Source organism: Tenrec ecaudatus, chromosome 8 (assembly GCF_050624435.1).
Source record: "Tenrec ecaudatus isolate mTenEca1 chromosome 8, mTenEca1.hap1, whole genome shotgun sequence".
In the NCBI taxonomy this organism is placed as follows: Eukaryota; Metazoa; Chordata; class Mammalia; order Afrosoricida; family Tenrecidae; genus Tenrec; species Tenrec ecaudatus.
This window is the reverse complement of record NC_134537.1, coordinates 100824693-100838773: the sequence shown is the minus strand read 5'-3', so window position 1 is coordinate 100838773 and position 14081 is coordinate 100824693. Positions and strand designations below refer to the sequence as shown.

At 44.7% G+C, this 14081-nt stretch overlaps 1 protein-coding gene and 1 long non-coding RNA gene across 8 annotated transcripts in view; one reads left to right on the top strand and one right to left on the bottom strand.

Annotated features, from left to right (window-relative positions):
• Positions 1-7173: 7173 nt before the first annotated feature.
• Positions 7174-10479, bottom strand: LOC142455096 (uncharacterized). Its single transcript, XR_012785742.1, has 3 exons — positions 10215-10479; positions 8155-8252; positions 7174-7864 (listed from the first exon to the last, which is right to left on the bottom strand). It is a non-coding gene; the product is annotated as an uncharacterized LOC142455096 (long non-coding RNA).
• A 271-nt stretch (positions 10480-10750) lies between these two features.
• Positions 10751-14081, top strand: part of DDHD2 (DDHD domain containing 2) — a 35677-nt gene continuing 32346 nt past the window's right edge. The window contains exons 1-5 of one of the 7 annotated variants that reach the window (XM_075556677.1): positions 10751-10861; positions 11100-11195; positions 11741-11967; positions 12595-12785; positions 13887-13976. In XM_075556677.1, coding sequence (XP_075412792.1) covers positions 11748-11967; positions 12595-12785; positions 13887-13976 — 501 coding nt within the window. In that variant the 5' untranslated portion in view covers positions 10751-10861; positions 11100-11195; positions 11741-11747. The other 6 variants (XM_075556679.1, XM_075556681.1, XM_075556678.1 and 3 more) reach the window with 6 other exon arrangements.

Below are 14081 nucleotides of genomic sequence, written 5' to 3'. Positions count from 1 at the left end.
GTATGCTAGTCAGTATACTACTCCTGCTCGAAGGAGCCTTGGTGGCTTTGTACCACTCTGTACAATTTTCAGCCTAGACAACCCCAGTGAGCAGCTGCATCTGTCTCAATGGACTCGATGGCGGTGAGTCGTGGGACCCCGGCTCAGAACTGTGCTAGATGGTATTCTTTTACCTCGTCTAAGTGGCTTCTCAAAAGTTTGGTTCCTGGCTTGGCTGCTACAAGACCTGAGAACTTGTTAGAATGCAAATCGGTGATTCTAACCAGGAGGCAATGGGTGAGAAAGTCTGGAATTGGGGGCCCTGTCTGTTTTAACAAGTCCACGGGATTCTGGTGTGAACTGGAGTGAGAATGAATACTCGTAGAGTTCAGGGGATGGGGGACTGTCCCGTTTAGCAAGCAACCTTCATCTGGTTGTGTTTTACCACCTCATTTCCCTCTTATTGTCAGAGGTCCCTCTTCGCTAGCTAACCAATGAAATCAGATTGAGTTTTGGCTTTCCCCACTGTGAACATAGATTGAGTTTCTCAGGCCTCGTAAGTCAGCCATTACTCATCTATCAGCTGTCTGCTTTCTAGCTTCCAGTAGTTTGTTGCTGTTTCCTCTTACATTCTCTAAATATGTGAATTTGTGCCTTAAGGAAAGAAAAACTCATTTAAAAAAGATACTGCTTCATGGGCGTTTAAAGGAAGTGAAATGTGTGCCTTTGTTAGGACTTGCACCTTCCATGGGAACTACTATTTCTATGCCATGTTTAATATACTGTTAACCTGCTGTCAACTCAGCCCTCGACTCAGAGCACCCGTGCCTCTAAGATAAAGGAGGAATAAACTTCTGCAAGCTCTAGAGTTTTCACTGGCTGATTTTCAGAAGTGGATAGCTAAGCTTTTCTTCCTAGTCTGGCACTGTCTGGAAGCACCGCTGAACTCGTTCAACCTTACAGTAACACACGAGCCTCAACTGACCGACGGGATGGTAGCACTGACTGGGTCTCCTGCATGGGGAGAGGGGGCATTTCACTACTGGACTGCCTGCCCACTTGATGTGTGGTCGTCAGCTTTCAGTTTAGCTTGAGATGGCAGTGGTTTGGGTGTTCCAAAATAGAGTAATAAAATCAGAGTTTACATTTAAGTATTAACATACTTAAGGCTAAGTTCTGCTTTAAAGAGATTGATTCAAAAAACAAAACTCAAACCCCCCTACACGGAGTCAATGCTGACTCATAGTGACCTTGTAGGAAAGGGTAGAACTGCCCCTGTGAGTTTCTGTGTCACTCTTTACCAGAGTAGATACTCTATAATTATGACCGATCAGTAGGGTCTATCCATATAATACAAACCTTTCCCCTTGCTTTCCAGACATTTAATGATCTTCAAGCCAACGAATTTAAAGTAGTATCACATCTGCTGTGAGGACTGACTTGCTTTCAGTATTCAGGGGGTTATGCCTTTGCACAAAAAGGTTCCTTACTCAGAATTTATTATCTGGCTTGAGGAAAAAATGGGGCAGCTTTAACAAAATTATTGTAAAAAAATTTTAAATAATAAATTAATTGTACTTTGTTTAAAATGAAGAGTTAGGTGGTTTGAAACTAGTAATATGGGTCGTCACAGTGTTAAATAGATGCCAGGGGGGTTTGAACTATATTTTCCGAGTTTCTATTTTCACTGTGACAGCAGAAAATTGTTACTACTATGATCGTGCTATTTGTTTGCTCACGTATTTGTTTATTTTTCTTTGAAAGTGTTTTCACAGTAGGATTGGAGCCATGGTGGTTCAAGTGCTTGGCTGCCGATGGATCCTCCTCCCCTGCTCTGGGGGGGTGGGGGAGGAGGCTGAGGCCCTCTGCCTCTCTGAAGATGTACGGACGTGTCCTCTGTGGGGGCGGTTCTACTGTCCTCTGGGTCGTTAGGAATCAGAACCAGTTCAACAGCAATGAATTGGCTTTTTTGGAGGGGGTTAAAATATCATTTTAATACTCTAAAGACCAAAACTTGTTTCTAGAAAATGCTTCTTATTTTGTTACTTTTTCATAATCTCTGGAGGAAATGTTAAGTCTGAAATTGGGCAGGGCAGATTATCTGGATAGTTTGCACTCCAGTGAAGACAGAAAGCTTCTACTCTCTGCAGCAGTAGGGCTGTAGTACATTAGGTGTGAGGAAATAGGAGGCAGAAGACGTAGCAGCTGCTGAGTGAGCATTTAGGAGCCTCTGGAATTAGGGAACATTTTTCTCTTAGCTAAACTTTAAATGTCTGTTTATTTTTCACTATGAAGCCAATTAAAAATTTTTGGAAAGATTCCACTATCTTTTCATTCAGTTTTCCACAAACTTTTTGAATGTCCTCATATATAATGTTGCAGATAAAATAAATAACTCCCAGTTGAATTGGAATTTTAGATGCATAATGAATCACTTTTAGTATTAGTATGTCCCCATGCAATATATGGGATATATTAAAAGATTAACTATTTCTCTGAAATTAAAATTCAACTATCAGTCCTGTCTTTTCAAAGTTAAACTATTTTGAGGTAGTTTTAGATTCACATGTAGTTGTAAGACTTAAGATAGAAATTTCAGGTATCAGATTCCAGTGGTAGCATCTTGCAAAACTATAGTACAGTGTGTTAGGCTACATTCTCCAGAGAAGCACATTTCTTTATCAAACGTACATGGCGAAAAGATGAGGCTTTCAGCTCCCAGAGTAGTTCTACCCGGCCCTATAGGGTCACTATGAGTCAGAATTGACTATGGCAGTGAATTATATATAAATTATTTAGAGAAAGGGTGTATCTATCAAGAGAGATTTATATCAAGAAAATGGCTCACAAAATTGTAAAAGTGAGTGAGTCTAGTCCAGTTCCAAGTCTTGTGAGACTGATATTCAGCTGGAGAGGCTTCTGACGCGTGTAGCTTTGGGGGCTGATGAACCCAGGATTGACAGGAACATCATAGGCTGCAGAGGTGAATGAATCTAAGGTCAGCAAATCTGGTTTGTGACAGGCAAGTAAAGCCCCAGGTTAGCCAGTCAGATGACAGACCAGTATCGGCAGGCCCTTGGCTTAAGTCCAAAGAACCAGAGGTTCATGAGCCAGATGTGCGATCCACACCCAGCAAAAGCAAGGAAGCTTTCCCACCCCTGTGAGGAAGCCTTTGACTGCTTCAGGAAATCTTCCTACAGCTGTGTGGCTGCTCAGCGCAGATCCTATCATGGAGTTGAGTACCTTATGTCAGGTTACATCATGGGCGGGTATTAGGCCTCAACTGCTAAACCACTGAGAATCCTGATAAAGATCTAACTCATACAGTGTCAACTGTATATTGACTATACAGGAACACCAGCAATGACACCATGAAGGGAAAGGGCAAACCCTTCATCATGCGTATCCTTCCGGGTATTGCCACACACCCAGGCCCCAGGAGCTGTGCGTGCTTTTAGTTCGGAATGACTATTCGAAGCCAAGATTAGGCTTCAATCTTGAGAGTTCTTAAGATTTTCTAGATTGTTATCTTGTCAGAGGAGTGGTTTGGAATATTTTGTTCCATTTTGCAGCTTGTAGTAATTCTTTTAACAGGGTCGTGAACAGGGCAAAAAATTTTAATTCCAGAGAGTCCAGTTTATCAGTTTTTCCTTTTTAGGGTTGTGCTTTTGGTGCCAAGCCTAAGAAATCCTTGTCTTTCTTCAGTTGCTCAAGAATTTCTGGAGGTTTTACTCTGGCATTTTCTACATTGACGTGTTCAACTACCTCAGCCAGTGGCCTCAGCCAAGAGGAAACTTGGCTTGATGGAGTCCACCATGGGCTGGATGAGAGCTAGCTTATTGCAGAATTTAAACGTAAACTTCACCCTCATTGAAGTAAGATGGAGAGATCATAATGCATCAATCACTTAAAGTGGAAAAGAAACCTAAGGGAAAGTCTTCCAGCTGAGGGCTTGCAGAAACTATTGAGTTGTAGGTACAAAAATGATAAACACTCATGGTCTACAGATGCAAACTATCCAACCAGCTTTGGGCTGGGAGAGACCACCTGCCCGCTGGCTCTAAGCTGTCTGTGACTCTAACAGCCTTATTTTAGAAGCAAACAAGTAACAGAAGTTTTATTTCCTGATTCCTGGCACCTCTGCTCACCGCTGCAGCCTGGAATACAGTGTAGCTCCACGAACCTTTCTGATGAACTATCCTGGTTATTCACGCTGAGCTGAATCTGAAAATCTGCATTTTAAAGTATCTATCATATGCTTCCAGTTGCTTGGCCTGCTAACCTCAAGGTCAGCAGTTTAAATCCCCCAGCAGCTCTATGAGAGAAAGGTGAGGCTTTTTGTCCCCTATGAAGAATTACTCAAAATATGTAGATCCCAAACTTCTTTCAACTAAATTATCTGGGGGTGCTTGTTTAAAATGCAATCACTGAATTGTAAGGTACGTGAAGTATATGTCAATAAAACTTAAGACACTACCACCCGAGAAAGATAACGCTCTGAGCTCTCAGAAAGCTCTGTCTTATGTAGTTGGAATATATTCTACGGCAATGTGTTTAATTTGGGGTTTTCCCAGTCATTGTAATTTGGGAATCACTGTAAGAAGCTGGTAGTATAGTGGTTGTGAGTTGGTCTACTAACCTCAAGGTCAGCAGTCCCAAACAACCAGCTGCTGGGCAGGAGAAAGATGAAGTTTTCTACTATAAAGATTTGCTATGGTTTCAGAAACCCATGGGGCAGTTCTACCTGTTATGAGTTGGTAGCGGCTCGATGGCAGTGAGTGAGCCACAGCCTGAAGCCTTGGTCTAGTTATTTTACAGTCAGAACAACAGCAATGACTTCTTAGCTCTGGAGGTCTCTGTGTCAGCCTGGGGTCGGTGACTTCTGCCTTTTAAAACGATCATCTCACCACCTAATGCCTAGACAGACTACAACACAAACTTACTGAATAAATGGTAAATGCTCTGTTCTGGACAGGGGTAGAATTTAAAATTGATGTCTAATATTCCAGCTCTGGATATGAAATCCATTTGTTTCATGACCCTAGACTCTAGTCTTTGCTTGTTAGGCAATATACTGGCCAGTAGCATTGACTTTTGCCCTGACACACAAGTGTGGCCAACTACTGCCTTGATTTGGAAATAAACTTTTACCGGCCTCACTCATTAGTTCACATATTTTTTAATGGCTGCTTTTATGCTGCAAGCAAGTTGATTGGTTCTGACAGAAACCTTAGGCCCATAAAGCCTAAAATACTTGTTAATTGGACCTTTACAGAAAAGGTTTGCTACTGCCATTAGAAAATTGAAGGGAAATAAACGTAGTGTTTAGATTGTGTCCTTTAAATCTTATCTGGTAAAGATTTGATCACTTCACTGGACTGCCATTGAGACAGGTTCTGACTCATAGTGACCCTGCAGGACAAGGCAGAACAGCCCCTGTGGTTTCTGAGAGGAACTCTACCGGAGTAGAACGCCCTCTTCATCCCACAGAGGAGTTGACACGCACTGCAATGAGAATAAGTGTTCTGTTGTTTGTTTTGGAGAGATGCCATAAAATGCTATCTCTGCCTGAAATGAAATCCTTCCTAGGCTGCCTTCAGGATCAACTCTATACTGCCTAAGGCAGTGTGCCTCAGACCGGGAGGCCAGATTGCTTCCATCTAAACCAGTGCTTCTCCACCTTCCTCAGGCTGCTACCCTTTCATGCACTTCCTCATGTGGTGCCCCCCCCCCCCCCCCCGCCATGAAATCATTTTCATTGCTACTTCATAACTGTAATTTTGCTACTGTTATGAATCGTTATGTAAATATCTGACATACAGGATGTATTTTCTTGTTACAAATTGAACGTAATGATACATAATTAAAGCATAGTGATTGATCACAAAACCATATGTAATTTTACATATTGTGAAATATTTATGTGTTTTCCGGTGGTTTTAGGTGATCCCTGTGAGAGGGTCATTCAACTTCCTAAGGGGTTGAGACCCACAGATTGAGAACCGCTGATCTAAATCATCTGTTGGTGTTTGTTTAAAATTCAATTTTTGTGTACCACCTGAGATCTATAGAGTAAGAATTTCTGGGGGCATACCTGGATATTTGAATAATCCCTCTTCTAACTGCCACTGGATCTGATATCTGCCTTTATTAACACATTTAACAAGACATATTTATTCCTTTTCCTGCTTGTCCTATTAAGTCTAGGAACTCCTAGCGGGTGGGAATGAGGAGCTCTGGCGGCTCTGTGGGTTAGATGTTAGGCTGCTGGCCGCAAAGGCGACAGCTGCTCCAAGGAGGGAACAGGACTCTGCTCCCAAAAGATTTAAATTCTTGAAAACCCTAGACAGTGCTGTGTGTGTGTGCGTGCGTGTGCGTGTAGGATAGGAATTATCCACTGCTTTTAAATCGCAAGCTCCAAGGAGCTAACTATCTGATAGACCCACTGCCTTCTAGTCTACTCCGAACATTCCTGTAAGACTGACTAGAACTGTCCCACAGAGTTTCCAAAGTGGGGAAGCTGACAGCCACATCCTTCTGCAAAGTATGGCTGGTGGCTTGAACTGCAGACCTTGCTGTTAGCAACTTCTCGCTTATGCACGGCACTGCCGGTGCTCCTCATACCTGGTAAAGTAATGCCTTGTGGGAAGAGAAAGGCTTGGAGACCCTTTTAGGGGTCGCAAGGTTTAACTATATTCCTAATACTGAGACCCATAATGTGCCTTTCTTTATCTCTTTTGCCATGTTAACGTTTGCCCTGTTGATCTACCAAGCAATGGTTCACTGAAATTGCCGCACCTTAGCATGAATGAAGGCCGTGGGGCGAAACTGTATTGATACTCATTAGCTATTCATCACTGCCAGTCACCTGCAATAAAAGTGTCGTTTTTCATGTAAGCATATCCTTGATGAAGCAGTAAAAATGATTGATCTTATTAACTCCTAACCCTCAGCTCACATCTTCATATTTTCTGTGACCAAAGGGTTCTATGAATCAACACTTGTGCACACTCAAGCACAATGGCTGTCTCTTGAGGAAAAGGCATTGGGGCAAATCTGAATTGCAAACTGAACTGGCAGCTTCTTCGTGAGACACCATCCATTCTTCTTCGTTAGTATGACTGAGAAACTGATTATTAGCAGACCTCTGAAAAAGAAAGGAAGCTTGTCCCTTCAAGGGAAACAACTGACGGTTCTTGTTGCCAATGTAAAATTGTACCTTTCGAGAGAAGTAGAATTTTGGCTGTGCGTGAGTCTGACCGCGTTGTTATGGTTGCTGTCAGCAAATCAGTTCCTCGTTACAGTGACCCTGGGAGTAACGGACGAAAACACTGCCCGGCCCCCGCCATCCTCACCAAGTTTGAGCTCATTGCTGCGGCCCTTGCGGCAGTCCATCTCAACAGCTTGCCAAGACTGAAATACTTTTTAACTGAGATTAGGAATGACTTTTAAGAAAATGAATGTGATTTTAAATATTGTATAATGAAATGTGTCAGCATGTGGACAGTCGGCATAGCTCAGTTAACAGGTTTTTCCAAATGACCATGGGTAAAATATTTATAAACCAACAGATTTTTAAGAATCAGTACAAAAAGTTTGTTGATTTGTTTTCAAATTCCATATTGCAACTCACTTTTAGGAAACTACCCTTTGTTGAAGGATCCTGGTAGTGCAATGGTCAAGTGCTTGGCTGCTACCGGAATGGAGGTTGGAACTACCAACAGCCCAGCAGGAGAAAGGCATGGTAGGGATGCCGGGAGGTGCAGTCGCCTTGCTGTTAGACACCATTGCTGAATGTGAGACAGTGTCGAGACAATATATACAATTGCCTGGAAGGCTATTAAAATGCTTTCCCTTCTACATGGTGAGGCTGGATTCTCTCCACCTATTTCAATGAAAACAATTGTAAAAATAATAATAAAACAGCAATTGTAACATTGCTGAAGCAGATATAAAAATCCAGTGGTTTTAGATTAAGGCAGGCATTTAAATTCTACAAACATGTAAGGCAATGCTATTTTAAAATTTTTTTGGCAATGCTATTTTCACTAAACATTTTCTCCAATTTTGTTTTGAAAATGTATTTTTCAAAAAAATAGTGGTTTACATGGTTTTGTTTTTAAGAAATACATTCTCAGTTTTAGCTTCAAATAAGGTAAGTAACGATAAACATACCCAACCTATTCCATCAACCATGTAGTCGGTTGACTCATTGTGGCTCCACTTGTTAACCAGTCTCACTGCCACTGAGTTGATGCCGACCTAGAGTGGCGCTACGGAACAGGAAAGAATGGCCTGTGAGTTTTGCAGGCTGGAACTCCATGGGAATAGAAAGCCCGGTCTTTCCTCTGAGGACTGGCTGGTGATTTCAACCTGCTGACCTCACAGTTAGCAGCCCGGTGCGTAACCATGACTCCACCAGGCCTTCTCATCCTAGAGTGGAACTGTATCACCTTTATGGTAGCACATTCCTTTCTTCTCCGGCACCACTCCGCGGGTTTCCACCACCCACCTTTAGGTTCCTAGTTGAGTGCTGTGAGAAGCAGAGAACAGGAAGAGTGTATACAGATGAATCCTTTATTCTCATATTTTATGAAGCCTGGCGGGCTGGGTTTCTAGGGTGGAGGGAGGCCTTCACCCTTCTGAGTTGTAGATGAGTCCTAGCTCCATTCTCATATGTTCCCCACTATATCCTCTCATAATAGTGCTGCCTTACAAGCACAGGGCTGATTGCTTCTCTATAGGAGCAGACGTGTGCTATTGCTTTCTAGACTGAGGACAGCCACTCCCCCTACCTGCCTCGGCTCTGGTGGTGGTACTCCTGCAATGTACCCAGGCTTCTTGAGGGTTAGGATACATGCAGCACACTCTGCTATGTATGCGGTTACCTGTAATTAGGGGGGCTTGCGTGCCTCCGAGTATATTTAAGCCTTGGTTGGAAATATATTCTCTCTCTGTAGACCTGGCTCCTGAAGTCCTGGCATCTTTGGAGGTGAGCATTTGCATGCTTTATCTTGTCTGATGTCTCTTTAATTTACTCCTCAGTTACATACCCGCCCCTTGGGCCCATTGGATTGTGGGGGCTGGTTCCCCACAAATGCCCTAGGAATATCCTTTAGAGACCTCGGTAATTAAGAGTGAATGGTTCTGAAGCCACTAAGTTTTGAGGACAACTGGTATAAAAGACACATGGTATTTGGAGATGGAGAACCACCCCCAAAGTTCAGTTCTGCCACTTAATTGACCAGGTTGTAGGAAGTTCTTTAGGTGTAGGCTCAGGTATCAGTCTGGGTTTGTAATTGTTTCACTTGTTTTTTGGGTGACTTTTGGTGAGTCATTTTACTTTTAAGAAGGACAGTAGTTCCAGGTGCCGTGAGGATTAATTGAGATCCTTGCAAGAGCGCAGTAAATATTTCCCTCGCTGCCATCCAACCAATTCTGATAGAACACTCCAGGGTCTGGGAATCTATGAGCGCAGCAGAGGCATTGTGGGTCTGAATCCGACCTATGGCCAGCAGCCGTGATTACCCACAGTGCTGCTGAATGAGCTAATTAATTCACAGGATCAATATTGAGACTGGGACACAATCTCGGCTTTCCTCTACTTTTCCATAGAAACATAAAAGCGATTTAGTCCCAAACCCACTGGCATTAGGTGGAATCCGACTCAGCAGAGCAGTAGGACACATGGAACTGTCCCATTGGGTCCCCACCGCTTTCTGATTGGTTGGTGGGTTGGCAGTCAAGCGTGTACCCACTGTGCATCCAGGGTTCTCAGAAACGCCTTGGGTTTTACACACGTGAGGGGAAGGTATAAGTAAATTTGTATCCATATACGTGTGACATGTATCCACTTACATATGTATCGAATTAGTGTGCTGCAAAATTTTTCTTTCACTTTCCTTATTCTTTGGAAAGGAATAAAACTGGAAAACACCCCCAGAATCCTTGCCCTATAATCTATCTAGAAAGCAGGAAATGATCTATTAAGCACTCAAAGAAAACGAAGCCCTGGGGAGAGCTGGGCATGAAAGACGCATGTAAACGTTCACCTCGGCGATGTCAGCTTTGTTTGGACAAGTCCCTTGAGCAGCTTTTCAGCCCTGCCTCAGTCTAAGTGCACCCAACACTCGGCCCTAGATGGAAGAGTCCTTCATTCTGGTTTCCGTTCCTTTAACCTTGCACCTGCCAAAGGGAGAGGTTCTCCGCTCGTCACCCTGCCTTCTAGGTCTCACCTGCTGTCTGTCTCCCGTGGGTTCCTGAGCCATCGATAAGGTTAGCCAGCGTGCAGGCGACCTGTTGTTCCCGAACCTTCTTCTACCGAAATTCGAAATGCTCCTAACACCTCAAAAACCTCAACGCTACGGACTCGCAGCGACCGGGGGAAGGCAGCTCCTGACCCGGAGTCAGCAGGACGCGCACCCGGGCCCTTCGCTCTATCCTGGGTCTGAACGCGCAGCCAGCCTTGCCTCTTAACGAGCCCGGGCGCCCGAGCACTCGGTCTCCTGCCCGCGGGGAGGAGCCACATCTCGCGTGACTCCCTCCTCGTCTCGCGACACTTCAGCCGCTCCCCCGCGGCTGCTGCCCCCGCCCCGCCGGTCCCCGTTCCGCCGCGCCCGGCCGCCTCGCCTTTGCGCCCGGCAGCCCCGCTGGGAGCAGGGTGGCCCTCAGACTCCGCCCCGCGGGCCACGCGCCCCGGAGCGCGCGCGCGCCAGCGACGGAGCGGCCGCGGTGCTGCTGGTGCGTCCGCCGGCGCAGGGCCGCGGACCCCGGGGCGTGCGGGCGCGGGCGCGGGCGCTGCGGGAGGCCCCCCGCCGGGAGGGGAGCCGGAGGCTGCGGTGGCCGCGGGGCCCGGGGGCAGCGCACCCTAAGACGCTCCGGGGTGAGCTTGTTCCCGCGGGAGGTGGGGGAGGCTGAGACCCGCCGCGAACCCCGAGGCCCCAGAGGTGGGCGGTGGAAGCTTTGGGGGGCGGGGTAGGAACGCGGCTCGACGGCCCAGGTGAACTTGGCTCGGAAACGGGGTGCCCTGTGGAGAGGTTTGGTCAGGGCCGGGGCAGGTGCTGTGTTTCCGCCCCGCTGTGCTCGAGCTGAGCTGCCGCTGGCCCGCTCGCTCCCCGCAGAAGCTTCCGAATCCACTTTGGACGTCTGGACGTGCCCGTGCTGAAGGAAGAGAGGAAAACACGCCTTTGGGGGATGTAGGCCTGTGAGGGCCCTGAGTGAGTCCACGATTTCCCGTGTTCAGAATTATTTGTACCCTAGTCCCTAGAGAGCTAAGGAAGCTTAATTTAAGTACACGTGAGGGGTCATTCGAGAATCCGACTTGTAAGGGACACATATTTTCCATTAAGATTCCAGTAGTGACTTAACTATGTCATGATGGAAGTGGCAGACCTAACCCTTCCTCCGTGTTGCCTGGAAGCGCCACACTGAGTTGGCTGGAGGACGTTTGACACGAAGTGTAGATGGGAGATTGGGATAAAATGTATGCAACCACGTTTTGATTGTGTGTCACTTGTAAGTCTGGTTTTGTTGTGCAGCATTGACTAAAACCATGCATGCCCAGTGCCAAGTGGTCGATCTGGCAAGAAATCTTTTACATCCTCTCAACAACCAAGCTTCCAATTTGTTATATTTTATTTTAAATTGTGTAGCCCTTAGGTTGGTTCCCCTCACGCGTCCTCTTAAACTGTTTAGTATGTGTCAACTTTTAATGGGTGGGAAATCCCCCCCCCCCCAGCTTTTCTTCGACCGTGTCTTTCAGAGAAGCCATGTCATCAGTGGGGTCACACCAGGAACAGTTGTCCCAGTCAGACCCGTCTCCATCACCAAACTCATGCAGTTCTTTTGAGCTCATAGACATGGATGCTGCCAGTTTGTACGAACCGGTTTCTCCTCATTGGTTTTACTGTAAAATCATCGATTCGAAGGAAACCTGGGTTCCTTTCAACTCTGACGACTCACAGCAGCTGGAAGAGGCCTATGGCTCTGGTAGGGGGAAGTGATGACTTTCAAACAAAGACTTACTATCACCTCTCTCAAACTGTAATGTAATTGTCCTCATCAGGCATACGAGTACATGGTTTAGATTCTAGATAGTTTTTCCAGCTAAGTAATCTTCAACCTGGTTCTCTATTTTTGCAAACAGTACCTTGTATAATTTGTGCATACATTTATCTACCCAATAATACTTCTTATGTTTTAACTTATATTTCAGACATAGTTTTTATTTATAAAGGCTGTGTATGGGGAGGGATACTGGATCATAGAAGAATGAATTCTCTTGTTGATTGTTTCTTTTGAAAAGTGCTATTTACCCCTAAATGCCGTGATGATTATAAATTTATCTTTTAGTCCATCAAACTTTAAAAAAAAATCAAGAAAGGTCTTTCTCTCCCCCTTCCCCCACCCTTAAGAGATATTGCTACTTCTCCTTGGAAGAAAAATGAAGCAGTGTTTTGGTAATACGTTGAATGTTTCATTAAACCCAAGAATGCTTTTTGCAGTTTGTAATGTAGTTAGTGAAAAAAGATATCAATGAAATTTCATATTATTTAATGTTTACCTTAAAAGGAATTTTGTTCAAATACTTCTTTACCTCTTCCCAATTTTTGATAGGTAAAGATTGTAATGGGCGAGTTGTCCCTACGGATGGGGGCAGATACGATGTTCACTTGGGGGAGAGGATGCGGTACGCCATATACTGGGATGAGTTAGCAACAGAAGTCCGACGGTGCACCTGGTTTTATAAGGGAGACAAAGACAATAAATACGTGCCCTACACGGAGAGCTTCAGCCAAGTCTTGGAGGTAAGGGGTCGCCTTGCAAAGTGAAGCCTATCTTTGGACTTGCTTTTTTTTCTGTCCTTATTTAATATTTTCTTCCACTTGTGATTTGTGAAATTTTCTGAAAGGGTTTTGTTTGACTTATATCACAATCAATAGCATTTCTTTTTCCGGGGTGGGGTAGTCATTTTTAGGATAAAATTTATTTTAGGGTAAAGTCGTTTGTTGGAGTACAGGGGTCCCCGACACTCAAACAAGTCCTCAGGAGTAACTCTGCGATTGTGGAAAATAAAAACACACAGATAGTGGGGCACAGGGTCTCCTTGTCCCGTGTCAGGACAGAGAGTGAATGTATTTTCCAATGGGGATATATAATGGGGCTTACAGATCTTTCATCAGGCATGCACCCCATACAGCTAGCATAGTCTATTGGCAATGGGTAATATCATGAGTGGGTAACATAATGAAGAAGTCACCATCTTGAGCTAGTGCTAGTTGACCCTTAAGTCCCCTGAGCCCTCCCCAGGGGTGGTAAGGTGTCCCAAGAGGTGTCAACAGAGAGGTTGCTACATTTCTCTGTGGGTGGGCTATAGAACCTGATTGCTCTGATCGGACAGACAACCCCCAGGACCAGGAATAGCCAGACAGGAATGATTCATCTATGATGGTAGCTCCTTTCATGTTGCTCCGTAGAGGAGGGTTATTGCGGGGCACATTATTCAGCCTGGAGAATGTGTATTTGAAAACATTTCTCTCTCGGAACAATGGAGATCCTTCTCAAAATAGGGCTAGTTTTCTCAGCCCGTGGTTGCTAGGGTAGAAATACAGCCAAGTACACTCGACCAAGTGCTGAGTTTCCACAGTCGTTTTCAGATTTTAAAGTACACAGAAATGATGTCTTTTCCCCAGTAGTAATTGTGGTTGCTATTTAACCCAAGGCCACAGGATTGATCTTTTTGACTTATACATTTTCTTGCTCTGAAAACTGTCTGAAATTTGCTTTCCTCAAATTGGAGTAGGGTATTCTTCCTGAAATCCTGGTTCATCTAGCAGGATTCTCATGAATAAATTCAGTTATAATAGAAAAACTATTCAAGAAATTAATGCACTGTGTTTTGTTTTCAGGAAACTTACATGCTTGCTGTAACTCTGGACGAATGGAAAAAGAAACTAGAGTCTCCCAACAGAGAAATTATTATTTTACACAATCCAAAGGTAAAGTGAATATAATCAAAAGATAAGTGCATTATTAATGAAAGCCAGGGCTTCAAACTAGCTCACTCTGGTTCCAGGAAGAACTGCCTGGGGCTCTTGCTAAGC